At 47.5% G+C, this 14783-nt stretch overlaps 2 protein-coding genes across 4 annotated transcripts; both read left to right on the plus strand.

Moving 5' to 3' along the window:
- The first annotated feature begins 173 nt into the window (after window positions 1–173).
- On the plus strand, window positions 174–4185 carry thoc3 (THO complex 3). Of its 2 annotated transcripts, XM_086087321.1 has the most exons (6): window positions 187–412; window positions 1246–1402; window positions 2282–2486; window positions 2552–2713; window positions 2814–2914; window positions 3691–4185. In XM_086087321.1, the coding sequence occupies exons 1-6, from the start codon at window positions 233–235 to the stop codon at window positions 3849–3851; spliced, it is 966 nt and encodes a 321-aa protein (XP_085943447.1). In that variant the 5' UTR covers window positions 187–232; the 3' UTR covers window positions 3852–4185. The 2 variants fall into 2 exon arrangements, with proteins under 2 accessions (XP_085943446.1, XP_085943447.1); XM_086087320.1 differs by lacking the exon at window positions 3691–4185 and having other exon boundaries at window positions 174–412; window positions 2814–3678.
- Window positions 4186–4800: 615 nt separating this feature from the next.
- On the plus strand, window positions 4801–13718 carry cplx2b (complexin 2b). Of its 2 annotated transcripts, none has more exons than XM_086087686.1 (4): window positions 4801–4889; window positions 9388–9534; window positions 12286–12461; window positions 12799–13718. In XM_086087686.1, exons 2-4 carry the CDS (start codon window positions 9504–9506, stop codon window positions 12994–12996), a joined length of 405 nt encoding a protein of 134 aa, XP_085943812.1. In that variant the 5' UTR covers window positions 4801–4889; window positions 9388–9503; the 3' UTR covers window positions 12997–13718. The 2 variants fall into 2 exon arrangements, with proteins under 2 accessions (XP_085943812.1, XP_085943811.1); XM_086087685.1 differs by lacking the exon at window positions 4801–4889 and adding an exon at window positions 5412–5568.
- Window positions 13719–14783: the final 1065 nt, after the last annotated feature.

Raw genomic sequence — 14783 nt, forward strand, 5'->3', positions numbered from 1 at the left:
CAGTACAATACAGTAGCAATATTAGACTGTGGAATACTAATAATAAAATGATGAACGATATATTTTTCTTTCAATATTGCGATTTTACTTCCGTATCAAAATGTTTTCTAGTGTCCAGTGCCGAGTGAACGTGTGCGTTTTTCTCCGCTGCAGCAGGGGGCGCTCAAACTTCAAGCGCCACTTCAACTCGCTCCCTTTCACCGTCACCACTTCCTGTTGCGCTCGAGCCAAAATGGCGACACGCTATTATCAAACGATGCAGGAGACTTTCAAAACGAACAACAAAAGTCGAGAGTTCCCGGCGCATTCGGCCAAAGTCCATTCGGTGGCGTGGAGCTGCGACGGCAGGAGACTGGCGTCGGGATCCGTCGACAAAACCGCCAGCGTTTTTGTCCTGGAAAAAGACAGACTGGTGAGTTTGGCCACGGACGCCATGGCGGGACCAATCAATAGAAAAGACAACCAGCCACTGCTTTCTAACACATTTTTATATTGATGTGTTTTATTTATTTATTTATTTATGCATCATCATTACTAGTCATGGGGAAATTATTTTCTCAAATTATTCTACAAATTATTTTTTATTTTTTAAAGAAAGAAATTCAAGCATGAAGTCGTCTCGCGTACGTAAAGCGTTCCAGAATGACGTAAAATCCAATTCTTCCACGCATTCGGCATAATATACAACAGACGTGTTTTTCTATGACGTGACAAAAAAACAAACATAAATCAAGTTTTTAATGTAAGCGAAAAATATATATTCATATCTTGACAATGTATTCAACCCAAATTTAAAACCCTAAACCTAATTTGAAACACTAACTGACTTTTTGAAACGCTAAACCCAGGCTTGGACCCAAATTAAAAATTCAAACGTTGCCCCTATTTAGAACTGTACCGCTGGCCTGAAACCCTAAGCTTCAAGTTTCAACCACAATATTAGCATAAAACTTAAACATTAATAGTAACCCTGACCCTTGTTTAACTCAAAACCTAAGCCTGAACCCATATTGAAAACCGGACCATTGGCTACAAGACCTAATTTGTGAATCAATAGAAATCCCATCGGTTAACCGAGTAATCCAAATTGTTCTGGTGAGTGATGTGTGTGTGGATGAACAAGAGCCGTTTGTCATGGCCTGTTTCCGTGAGTGTTTTCCGTCCCCATCGAAACTGGAGTCCACCGAGTCGCTGGTGCCGATGAGGTGTGACCGCTCCATTAAGGAAGCGCGTTTGTGTGCGCAGGTGAAGGAGAACAACTACCGCGGCCACAGCGACAGCGTGGATCAGCTGTGCTGGCACCCCACCAACCCGGACCTCTTTGTCACCGCCTCGGGCGACAAGAGCATCCGAATCTGGGACGTGCGCACCACCAAGTGCACGGCCGTCGTCAACACCAAAGGTCGGCCGAAGCTACAAACTTCGAACCCTCATCCTGGCTTAATAGCCGACTTTGAAAAGCCAGCGCTGGCTTGAAAGCCGAATTTGAATCATTCGCAATTACTTGAAAGCCTAATTGAAGACCATAAAAATCTCAATTTGGAACCTTAACATGAGTTTCAAGCAGAGATGGGGAAAAGTACTGATATTCTCGAAGAGTACAATTACTTGTGTAAAAAACAACTTTGGTAAAAGTACTCACTCCAATAATTACTCAGTAAAAGTTGAAAAGTACAAGTTCTGAAATGTATTTGAGGAGTAGAAGTAACAAATCTTTTTACCGTATGTTTCCTCCTATGTCAATTTGAAAGATGTTAGCTAATGGAGCTAAAATGGGGCTACATCAGCCAGACTTGCTGACATGAAATTATCTTCTGGCGCGGCGCGGCGCATTGCCCTCATATTGTTCTCATCTCGCCAATTGCACGTCATGTGATCGCGTGTCGTAGAGCCAATCACAAGCTGGGATGTACGGGGCTGTGTGAAACGTTTCGTATGGGCGGAGCCAGGATATACTGACGGCTGTTTTTGAGCATTTCGAAACAAAAGTAACGACCTTGTTTTACCCATAAAAAAAAAAGATCATGTTAAGATACATTTCTTTCGGGGTTTTTTCTTTTTCTGATAAGACAATTTGGGTGGTTCGGATCGAGACTCGGTATTGGCAAATTCTTGAAAATTACTCGCACTCAGACTTGGATGCAAGACAATGTTTTCGGGACATCTCCAAAGCCTGAACCCTGAACCGGGTCAGCGTGTCAGGCACTTTTTGCTCCTGCAATCAAGTTGCCATGACAACAACACCCCCTTTTTTCCTTCCGTTTTGTTTGCGCCGCCAAAGGCGAGAACATCAACATCTGCTGGAGTCCGGACGGTCAGACGGTCGCCGTGGGCAACAAGGAAGACGTGGTCACCTTCATCGACGCCAAGACGCACAAGACCAAGGCCGAGGAGAAGTTCAAGTTCGAGGTCAACGAGATCTCCTGGAACAACGACAACGACATGTTCTTCCTCACCAACGGCAACGGCTGCATCAACATCCTCAGGTGGGCGAGCGAGCGAGCGGCCGCACTCGCGGCTCGGCGTGCGGCTTGACGCGTTGTCGTTGCAGTTACCCCGAGCTGAAGACCATCCAGTCCATCAACGCGCACCCGTCCAACTGCATCTGCATCAAGTTCGACCCCACCGGCAAATATTTTGCCACGGGCAGCAACGACGCGCTGGTCAGCTTGTGGGATTTGGACGAGCTGGTGTGCGTGCGCTGCTTCTCCAGGTGAGATTCCAATCGGCGGCGCGCGTCATCAAACCCGATCCGGCGCCATCCTTTGTCAGGCGACGAGAAGTAATCGTTTGTGCCGCGACGTCCGCCGCAGGTTGGACTGGCCCGTGAGGACGCTGAGCTTCAGTCACGACGGGAAGATGTTGGCGTCGGCGTCCGAGGACCACTTCATCGACATCGCCGAGGTGGAAACAGGTTTGTGCGGCGCGGAGCGCGCTAAGGCGAGAAATCAAGTCATGAGCCGACTCGCCTCGTTTATGAAGCGGCGCTTAATCATATGCGATTTTGCTCCGGGGGCTGGCGAGGGTCTTTCTGCGAGCAAACGAACGTCACAGCCATCGATGGGACAAAACAAGTCAGCCTGTCACCGGCTCAACTGTAAGAAAGAAAGAAACGGTCGATATTCCAGCAGGTGGCGCCAGAAAAATACTTTTTCCATAATTAATATGCAGTTTTTAACTCATTTAAAAATGGCCAATAACTGTTGCAAAAAAGATATTGGGTTTAAAATTGCAAGAGTTTACGATTCGGTTCGTACATTTTGCACACCGCTTTCCATTTTGACGAGTCGTTCGCTTTCTGATGACACAATATTCAGTATTTTGCTCAAGGAAACGTCAGCATGCAAGGGATCGAACCCACAACCTGAGGGATAGCAGACGACCACTCTACCACTGTTGTTTGTCATTTTAGATCTGCTAAAATGTACACTTGGTAGCGCTGATGCAAATGTGAAAAATGTGCCTTGGCTCAATAAAGCTTTTGAAGACTTGTCTTATCAAGCTAACGCGAAATGTCAATAAGTAAACAGTTGCCTGCCTGGCTGCGGGTTCTTGCCGTGGATGCCGATACGCGTCAAAATGGCGATCGCGGTTTAAACTTGAAATGTTAATCATCGGCCTGAAACGACAAGCGGCCGTCTTGTTGCTGTGAGCGTAAAGCGATCTTTGGGTTGGTGCGTGTGCGCGCAGGTGAGAAGCTGTGGGAGGTGCAGTGCTCCCCCACCTTCACGGTGGCCTGGCACCCCAAGCGCCACCTGCTGGCCTACTCCTGCGACGACAAGGACGACAAGTACGACAACAGCCGCGAGGCGGGAACCGTCAAACTCTTCGGCCTCCCCAACGACTCCTGACGCGACCCTTGACCCCACCCCACTTGAACTGATTGTGACATTCTAAAGCTCTACCAGTAGTACTAAGAGGTGTTAAGCGTAACTACACAATTTGATATCTTTGCCAAAGAGGCTCCGAATGCGTGACGCATGGATACGAGTTCGTTCTCGTTGAGGTTTGACGCCATTGCAGCACAATAGTTGAGTATTGGCGGGCCAAAAGGGGCACTCGTCGTGGAGAAAAGGTTTCAACTGGCACGTATGTATGATGTCATGCCAGTGGGTGGCGCTGTTGTAAAATATTGTACAAAAAATGTCAACTTTTGCTATTAAACCTGAATTTGTTTTTACTCTGTCTGGCCTGATATTTTCAGTGTTCATTTCTTCGGAGAGGTGGAGGCGGGATCTTGCATCTGATTGGATGCAAGTTTCATTTATTGCAAGCGTTAATTAATGCCGCTGCAGAAAATGTTTACAACTCAAGTCAAATCTTTTCAATGAATTTTGTCACCTGCACGAAAACTGGATTCATCCATTTTTAAAGTCATGGTTAATTGCGGCCCGAAGGTGAAGCCAATTTTCACTTGTGGTGTTTCAGCGAGAAAGATGAAGACGCTGCACACAAGTGGCTTGGATGGGCCGCCTCAAATCACGTGGCGGGCCGAGTATGGCCCCGGGGCCACCAGTTTGCCAAAGTCGAGTGAAAACTCTATTTCTGTTCGTCTCATTTTCCAACTTCCTGCATATTTTATGCCCCCCCCCCCCCCCCCCATTATATGATGCTCAGTATTTTCAGCTCTCTAGTTTTCCATCTATTGATATCAATGTCTTGCTTCCTGTGTGTGCGTGCGTGCGCGCGCGTGGTGAACACACACGCACATTTGTTTGTTCAGCTGATGCGACTTGAGCCACACGCGCGTCGCAGCTGCCTGCGTGTGTGCGTGTTGTTTTTTGTCAACAGCAAGCATCGAAAACGGACGTGACACTGTTTTGGACCACGACGCCTGAACGCAACCTTCGTTTCGGGCGCTTCACGACTTTTTATACTCAAGTACTTGCGTGAGTCATTTCTGCCTTTTATACTTGATTACAAGTTACAACTTGAGTCAAGAATGTTTGCGCTATTGTACACTTGTTGCTATTAGAGCATAGAATTCTTTGATAAATAAATAGCCAGCTATACTTAATTGCTTTTACTAAAAAGTGGCACTAATATTGGCGGCTCTTCACGGAGGATAAAGAATATATACCATAAGTCTTCTGATGATGGTTTTTGTTAGCTTGTGTTTGACGTTTTGCATGTAATTAGCATTAAGCTAACATCTCATTCTCTATGTCTTACATTTAGGTTTCCCGTCGACGTATTCACTCTGTGCTCGTATCTCACATTTTTACCCTCAAGTCAAAGCAACAAATCCACCGAACCATGGCCCTTACTTTGAAAACTCACAGGTGGGGGTGCTGCTGCACTTTTGGGGGTTTTCAACTTGACGTCAGTGCCGGAAACAAAACAAAAAAAGAATATAAGAAAATAAGACACGCCCACCCCCGCTCTCCATATGCTGCCGCCGCTGTGAGCTGATGGAGCTCCGGAGGGGGCGGGCTGAGAGACAAAGGCGTGTTGGCCCGCGTGTGCGTGTGTGTGTGTGCGCGCGCGCGCGCGCTTGAGAGGGTCTATATGAGGGTGGTCAGGCGGGGGCTCGGCGGCACTCTGGCGGGATCTCCTCGACTGCAGCAGGTCGGTAGAAACGCAAGCAAGCGCGCGCGCACGTGCACGCCCCTCCATCATTGCGGCTTTGGCGGCGGAGCGCGCGCTTTGGCAGATTAACACACCTTACTAAAAAATATGTTCTTAAAAATGGAATGAAATTATTGGCAACCACCGCGTGGTTCGTCATAATCGTCTTCATCGTCATCATCTTCATCATGTGATGCATGCAAGTGGCGGGAAGAAGAGGAAGAGGATTTGATGAAGGCTGATGGGAGGAACCAGATTTGATTAGGCGTGTGCGCGTGCGTGCGTGCGTGGCCGCGCGCTTCACCCACAATTTACTTGGCGTGCGTGTCTGTTTGTTTTGTGTGTGTATGTTGTGACATATTAATGCACATTCATGTCACGTGTACGTGTGCGTGCGTGTGTCCACGTGCACTTTATGTTGTGTGCAGGTGTGTGTTTGTTGTGTGTCACCAAATCAGCATTTGGTGGAAGTCACTGCTCCTCAGATATTTGTTCTTTCTTTTCCCAATTCAGCCCCCAAAGACAATTTGACTTCACAGCACCAACTTTGGTGGACCTCATCACGAGTAGACCCGCAAAAAAGACTCAAGAAGTAGGTTTGAGGCGGCCATCTTAGGTTGTAGGAATCTTGGCCCCTTCGAATTCCTTTTGACGATCCCGCCCCGAAGGCAGTTTGACTTCGTAGCACCAAATTTGGGAGACACGATTATCACGAGTCGACCCACAAAAAAAGTCTCAATAAGCCACTTAATACTTCAATGTTCAAGAAGTCTTCCATTTGGGCTTGAAGCGGCCATCTTAGGTGCCATTTCCAGGGATCTTGCTCCTTCGAATTCCTTTTGAAAATCCCGCCCCAAAGGCAGTTTGACTCAGCAGCACCAAATTTGGTGGGCGCGTCCTCGAGCATTTGTGGGTTTGCTGCCAGATTTTGACGACGTTTAACAGAAGTGACGCAATTGTGAATCTTTAGGATTGCTTGATGACCACTTGGTTGAAACGTTCGTGCAAGTATTTGCTGATGGTGTTCCTCTACAATATACAATCTGTGTTCTAGTGTTGTTGTCATCTGCGTGAATTCGTCCCGCCGCGCCACACGACGGCATGAAAAATTCACACGCTGATCTTTTAGCAATGAGGCCTGAGTGGCAGCACCGGATTGTGAGAGCGGAGGCGCGTCCAATCGAATGCCAACAACAACAACAACAACAACAAATCTTTCAAATTCCCTTGAAATGCTTTTCCAAATGTGTCATTTGTGTGTTGCATGTGTGCCTTTAAGGGGTGTGACCTCGTCACTTGGTCTGCATGTGGGCGTCACTTGTGGTCTACAGCAGCTCCTTGTTTGTGTTTGCGTGTTTGACGGTTTAAGTTGCTAACATAAACGCCGCCGAAAGCTTAAAATACGTTTTTAAAAATCCCGTTGACTGGATTACCTTTTCTGGACGCTTCCTGTTTTCGAGTGTGAACACGCCAGCATTGCTGTCCAATCAGGGAGCTTTTGCACTGTGTCCTGTGCGCTTGTGTGTTTCCATAGTAACAGACATCACACACCTGTTGCCGGGTTCAAAGTTGACCTGAGTGACAGAAGTGTTGACTCAGCGGGAGTAGCGTGCGTGTGCGTGTTTGCGCCCGTGCGGCATGTCGGTGGGGAAAAAAGAGAGCGTGGGATGGTCGGCGTGAAAGGGGCGAGCGACAAACGTCGCTTCCTGTCCTTTTCCTTGCCTTGTTTGCTTCCACATTCTTGTCCTACTTTATTGCCCTCCTTTTTCCGCATGAGCTTCCCTCCATCTTTACATCCAACCCTAACGCGCGCACACACACACACACACACACGTTTGTTTGACTATCTTTGTGGGGCCATCTCATCGACATGATGTATTTTCCTAGCCCCTCCCCCTAACCTTAACCATCCAAAATGATTGCCTTCCCCTATTCCTTACCCTAACCTCAAACATAACCCAATTCAAACCTAAAATCTCAAATTAAATCTTGGCCCTCAAATTGAGGTCAGATTGACGTCGATTTTTTCTGTTTGCTCGTACCTTGATCCCCCCACCCCCCCCCCCAACCCGTCCGCTTCTTTCCTTTAACTTTTGTGTTTTTGTTCAATCTAAAAAAAAAAAGTTGTCTGGGGAAAAATGTCTGTTTTCTGCATCAACGTTGCGATTGTGTGTGTTTTGTTAGCTTGTTTGTGTGCGTGTCCTTGATCTGGCAAATCTCAAGCGTTTAATAGGCTGGTTGTGGTCACATGATCACAACTCGGACTCGTAGTGCTTGAACAGTAATTGAACAAGAATCGAGCGTGAGGTTGGCGTGACTTCATTTTCGGACCCGCACCCAACCTGACATTTGAAGAGCCCCGCTATATATTTAGTATTATTATTGCTGATAAATAAATGATGCTCATGTTAATAATTCACCACGGTTGTAATTTGAGATGAGGTCATGTGACTCCTCCTCACAGCCTCCAGCCAATCAGTGGCCAGCATGCGCTCACATGAATAAAAAAAAAAGATGCATATGCCATATAGAATATATAAATATATATTTCAGGTCAGGTGGCCGCCAGCAGCTGGTCAATAATTCATCAGCGACTTGTGCCTGTTGCTATTTTTCTTTTTGAATTATGAATGAAATGTTGACGTTTCCATGGCAACCTGTCGTTTTCTTATTAATGAGCTTATGAGAAGGAATAACGAGGTGCCGAACAAACGGGGCTCTGGCGCACTGTGACTGGCTCCTGTTTGAATCCCGCTGACCTGCAGCCATCCATCGCCGTCCACTTGTGCTCCGCGCAGTATTGATTTCTTATTGCTGTCCATCCGAGGTTGCCTCGGGGGGGGGCTTGCTGCATGGGTGGGGCGGGTTGCTCGTGACAGGATGGTCCCTGGCATCTGGATTTAAAAACATTTGCTGGAACCAGGAAAGGATGAAAAGCGGTTAAGAAAAGGAAAAATGGGAATGACTTGAGAAAGGAAAGAAGTCAAACCAAAAAGTGGTTCCGAGAAGAAGGGAAGCCAAAATGGATCAAATGGAAAGGAAAAAAGTGTCAGAAAGCGAAGGCGCAAAAGAATGTTGACCGGCGTCCAGGAAGCAAACCAAAATCCAAAGAAGATGCGAAGAAAGGGAAGCGTCGAGAAGGCGCGCAGGCCGTTGATGGGATTATCCTGCGTCACGGAGCTGCCAGCCTTCGCGACCATCAAATTAACACGGGCAGAAAAAAGGAAAGAAGGAGGAGGAGGAGGAGGAGGAGGAGGTTGGGCTGCGTTTGCTGCGTGGAGACGTCGCATCTCACTTTGAGAAAAGAAGCCATCGGCACGAAAAGGGACGACATTTGCTCAAAATCAATCAATTACATTTTAAACATCAGTGACGTCACAAGTGTTTGCGTCGGATTTCTTTCCCCGCCGTCACAGACGGCGTGCAGATATATTGACGACTCCGTCTTGTTTTGATCGCGTGACCACAAAGAGTAAATCAAAGCGGGAAACAGACAATTGAATAAAGACGAATGCAAGCGACTTCGAAACCTGGAGAGAGAAAAAACTGCTAGCAAGCAACGTGTTTTGGCTTCTGCTTCTTCTTCTTCTCACTTCCAATTCCGCTGCACGTCTTCCAACAGAGCTCAGTGCTGCCCGACTTGTTGTGGCACAACGTGGCACTACGCTGAAGTCGCGAAAAAAATTCCCATCATTAGCTATGGCGTTAGCATGCGGTGCTCCACGATGTCCTCGTTGTTGTCTTCCCGTTTTGGATGCACTCCATGTGACAAACGTCATCATTGCGCTGATTGAGTTCTGTTTTTCTTTCTTGTGGCAGGTGCCTTCCAAGAAATCCAGATACTCGTGCGGGAAATAGCGACAGAGGCTACATGCTAGCTCAACTTTGAATAAAAAGAAGAAGAAGAAGAAGTCCAAGCCACCCAAAAAGTCAAGATGGACTTTGTGATGAAACAAGCTTTAGGCGGTGAGTAATCAACACGTCGTGTTAGCTTAGCATGCTACTTGTTAGCACAAAGTGACACTAGTTTGAATGTTTTTTTTTTGTCGTGTCCATTGGTTTCATAAAGACTCGTACGGTGTCAGGTGATTTGAAACTGTCATGCGGTCTCAAGCATCTGAAGTGGTCTCAGGTGGTCTGAGGCTTTGAAATGTGGTTTCAAGGAGTCTTATGTGGTCTCAGGAGGGCTCGTACAGTCTGGGGTGGTCTCACGTGGTCTCAGGCAAGACAGTTTCATTTTCTCAATAAACTTCAACGGGTTTCGGAGATCAAAGGCGCAGAGATTTGGCGTGCCTGTCAGTACGTGCTTTTGTGGTTAGCATTAGCGTGAGCGCAAATAGTAATATTAATTAGCATTAGTGGCATGTTGACCTTGTAAAGGACGCCACAAAATGTCAACAAAGGGCAACACACACGCACAGCTGAATGCGCTAACGTGATTAGCGGAGGCAAGCGAATCTCTTTGGAAGGGAAATATTGACTGACTTTTCTTTTTTTTTTAACTGATGGTTTCATTAGAAACAAGCTCAGCAGCTCGTCTAAAACGAAATCAATACGTTGGCCTCACAACGACTCAAATGCAAACGAAAGGTTTGCACAGGCAACAAAATCCTTGATCACGGCCATCCAACGGCGCAGACAGGAAGTGCGTGTCTTTGATTTCCTGTGCTACGATCAGCGGGCTGAAAATCAATCGGCATGTCATGAACGTGTCCTTCGAACAATATCCGGATGAACGGCGGAGTGTGAACTAAACATGGCGTGCATCTGATGACGTGTGGGCAGGAAGCGCCAGTGTGATGAAAAACTGATCTTGGATCAGTTGTCTGCAGGGCCAGTCCTGCCCGCTCATTTCCTTTTGGATTTTCTTCATCTCATCCCACTTTTTTTTCTTTTTCTCCCATCCCGAGCCTGCTTCCTGCCGGCACCCAAAGCAGACGTCTGATTGGACGGCGAGATCCGGTGACGATGCGACAGATAAGACGACATTATTGTGCCGAGTCTTTTTTCTTCTTCTCTTTTTTTTATTATCCTACGCTACGCGAGCGCTTTTCAGGTGGAGAGCCTCAATGGAGTAACGAGCAGCACTTCAATTAGCCTCCTTTGTGCTAATGCTAACGACTTGCAGGAAGGGGAGGGGAGGAGGAGGAGGAGGAGGAGGAGGAGGAGGAGGAGGAGGAGGAGGAGGGTGTCAGAGGTGAAGGAGAGGAAAGGGACTGTAACGTCTCGTTTCTTTAACCCCCCCTGGCCCCCCAACAGCATCCTCATCTTCATGCTCATGCATTTATGATGAGGATGATGAAGGTCAAATACGTGTCAGTTACTGTACGTCACATGTATGTGCATGTGCCGATGGATTTGACCTGTGTGTGAAAGGCACGACACGAAATGTGGGGACAATGCTGTTGTTGTAATTTAGCAGATTTGGAGGAGATCTCGCAGGTTGAGTTTTTTGTTACGTCTCACGCGTTTCACACCGAATCACCAATTCATGTAACCCCTTTCACCCTGCTTCCCCCCCCCCCCCCCCCCGGGTCACTTTCCTGTTTCTGGATGACGTTGCATCAGGAACTTTGCGGCTTCCGAGCTCGTATCAAACAAATACTCAGAAGGACAAACGGCGGATTGTCTGTTCAGTTTTTGATCAGCGGATTTTGAGGAAAACTGAAGCCCCTTTCACACAGGAGGTTTACAGTCCTGCATCATGTGAGGTATCGATACAGAATGGAGCAACGACAAACAGTATATTTCTTGGCATCTGAGGTAGCATCGGATGTGTAACACTCGTCTGTGATGTGCTGTGGCCCCTTTCACGCGGTCCATCATTTGTTGAAATTAATTTTCTCATCTTGCATTCTTTTGTGTAACGCGTAAAGCAGGTAATGACACACTGGCTCCTTTCAAAGCATGCTTTTATACAAGGTACCGATACAAAAATGGAGGGACAAAAGGGACGTGCAAATTAGTTTGACCTTTGAGGTAGGGTCAAAGATTTCACGCAAGGAATGAAGAAACAGTCACGAGATGTGAAGTTGAACGCCGACAGTCTCCTCATATGTTCCACTTGTGATGTTTTGTGTGCTGTCACACACCCGCAGCGCACAGGCTGACGGTAGCATCGCCCTCATGCTGGGCGCTGACCCCACATTAACCCCCCACCCACACCCCCCCCCTCTTTCTCATCAGCTGGGTGTTAATTTGTCACACTTGCGTATGTTGCGGTCACACAGCACCACGGGCAGGAAAAAACCTGATGAAGATGATGATGATGATGATGATGACGACATGCGCTTTTACACCACAGACATCAATGCTTCCAATAAATAACACATTAAATGTAAACAATACACAATAATAGCTTCCATTTCATCATTTTGTTTATCATCCACATGCATCACGCATTTACAAATAGTACGATTTACATGTTCAAAATGAGGAATATAATAACAATAATAACAATAATAATGACTTGCTTGTGCACCACAGCTGATGCTTTCCTCGAAGGTTTCAGACGTTAGTCGCGCACGTGTCGCTCGTGTGCACGTGGGCCAAGAAGAAGATCAATAGTGCGATGCCGTCGTTCCGTTTCTCCGCCGCCGGTTCCAAAATTCATACGCTCAGGTGGTCCCGTATTTACTATCGACCGCAGGCAGGTACTAACGAGACGCCATCGATGGACCTTCGCCATCTTCTCTTGTGTCTTGGTGATGCGTTCAGGTGCCACCAAGGACATGGGCAAGATGCTGGGCGGCGAGGAGGAGAAGGACCCCGACGCAGCCAAGAAGGAGGAAGAGCGTCAGGAGGCTCTGAGGCAGCAGGAGGACGAACGCAAGGCCAAACACGCCCGCATGGAGGCCGAGAGGGAGAAGGTCCGGCAGAGCATTCGGGACAAGGTAGCGCAAAAAATAATAAAAAATAAAAATCCCTCCTCCGTTATCCTGCCAGGCAAGCTCACGGTGGGCAGTGGCAACTTGCTTAGCATGCGCTAATGCTAATGCTAACGTTCAACAGAGTTTTCAGGTCAAGGTAGCGCAAACTCTTCCCAGGAAAGCTCACGTTGGACAATGTTAACTTTCTTAGCATGTGCTATTGCTAATGCTAATGCTCAAGTCTGGCAGAGCGTTGGCTGAAGGGTACTCGCACCTCCGAGCGACAATGCTCGCGTTGATGCTAATGCAGGCGTCTTGCATTTGTTCTTCATACTTCAAAGTGGGTCTTTGTTGTCTGCAGTACGGCCTGAAGAAGAAGGAGGAGAAGGAGGCGGAGGAGAAGGCGGCAATGGAGCAGGCCTGCGAGGGCTCCCTGACGCGCCCCAAGAAGGCCATCCCCAGGGGCTGCGGGGACGACGACGACGACGACGACGAGAGCATCCTGGATACCGTCCTCAAGTTTCTGCCCGGTCCGCTGCAGGACATGTTCAAGAAGTAGAGCCCGAAGAAGATCGGGGAGGGGAAAGGAATTGTGGGAAAGATGATTCGTACCCGGGGAGGGATGTTCTTGCCAAACTGTTGAAGGCTTCACACTGCCTTTTTTCCGCGAGTTTCTGTTCGGCAACATTTTTTGAAATTCATTTGACGCCGTCAGCTCTTTTGACTGGTGGGTTGTCACCTGTCGCTAGGCAGACGCCACCAAATCCAAAGTTGAACCTTTACTTTTCCGCACACGTGCCTTCATGCATGCCAACGTTTCGCATGATTGGCCAGCTGGCAAACAGGAAGTAACGACACTGCCAGATTAAACATCTTGCATTCTATTGGATCAAGAGTCCAAAACACGCCGTGAAAGCTGAATTTCTAGGGCTCAAGGGTATAAAAGTAAGACGTAAGGTGAACCTGCGCCGGAGAGTGAAGGGGATTTGGCCACCAAGTTTACGCATTAGGCATCCTTTTAGGAGAATAAATTGGTATCAATGAAAACGTTTGGACACTGTATGAGGCGGTTAAGAGGACTAAATACCCGACTTGACTGTTATGCACCAAATCTAGCCCCTTTCACACTGCCAACGGGCGTCTTATCCTTGGCCTTCCTCCTGATTGCTATCCTGTCTGAGAAGTACCCAAAATGGAGGGGGAGGGGAACTAAACCTTCAGATTTCTCAACTTGGGAGGCAGCTGTGTGAAAGGTACAGTTGAATAAAGGCTCTTTGGGTACGTTTCTGATGCACTCATTTTGCAGGAACTCTTTCACGCTGCCCTTCAAAGCTTTTCTGCCACAGTTTCTTTACTCGAGTTGTTGGCTGAAGTTGTCCGGAAATTTCCTGGCTTCCGAGGTTGTGTCAAAGGTGTAGTCATAAAGGCAGTGTGAAAGGGAATCTGGTCATATGCTGCACTTGCTGGCTTCCTTGTGAAAGTCACAGGTGGATAAATGTCGGATACGCCCGTTTTTGGGGAACCTTGAGCCCTTTTCACATTGCCCTTCACACAGATGGGGGATGAAAATGTGTCCACTTCTGCGGTCGTCTCAGAGACGTAACAGTGATTGGACAGCAGCTGTGTGTAAGGGAACTATGGAAAGTTGCGATTGCGGTGTCTGATGGCATCTTGTGTTTGCCGGGTTCTGCGTGAAAGGCAAAATTGGATCCATGCTCTTTTCTGTCTCTTGCGTGAATTTTGAGGACAATAGCCCCTTTAACGCATGCAATCAATCCACCAATAGGCAGTCTTTTTCTGTCTTGTGTGAAAGGTAGTCCCTGGCTCATATAATTATTCAATAACAGGATTTTGTTTTGCTGGATTGCTTCATGGATTTCAAGTTTCTGGCTTCTTTTTAGCGTTAAAAATTGGGCAGGTATTTCCGGTCGTGTGCTGCCCTTAGACAATCAATGCAAACTGTGACAATGGAAAATATTGGGGGGGGTTAAACATAAAAATGGATCACCATGGAGACCAAAGAATACGATTGCTTTCGACATCAATCACCCCCCCCCCAGTCTTCCCCACCAATTACGACTTAAACTGTGCGTCACCAGTGCGCTAGTGGTGCATTATGGGTACATTAGTGGTGCTTTATCAGTGCATCGGCGGTGTGCCGGTGGTGTATTCGGACGACATTTGTGGTGCATTAGTCATGCATTTTGGGTGCATTATGGCTTGTCGGTGGTACATTAGCGATGCGCCCGTACTGCATTGCTGGTGCATGAATGATGACTTGCAGGAAATGTGGTTAGCGTGTCAACCGACGGTCTTCGCATATCTGGCTAAAGGCTAGTATGCTAA

The sequence above is a fragment of the Leptonotus elevatus genome, chromosome 10, assembly GCF_054856555.1.
Source record: "Leptonotus elevatus isolate MCC_2025b chromosome 10, RoL_Lele_1.0, whole genome shotgun sequence".
Taxonomy (NCBI): Eukaryota; Metazoa; Chordata; class Actinopteri; order Syngnathiformes; family Syngnathidae; genus Leptonotus; species Leptonotus elevatus.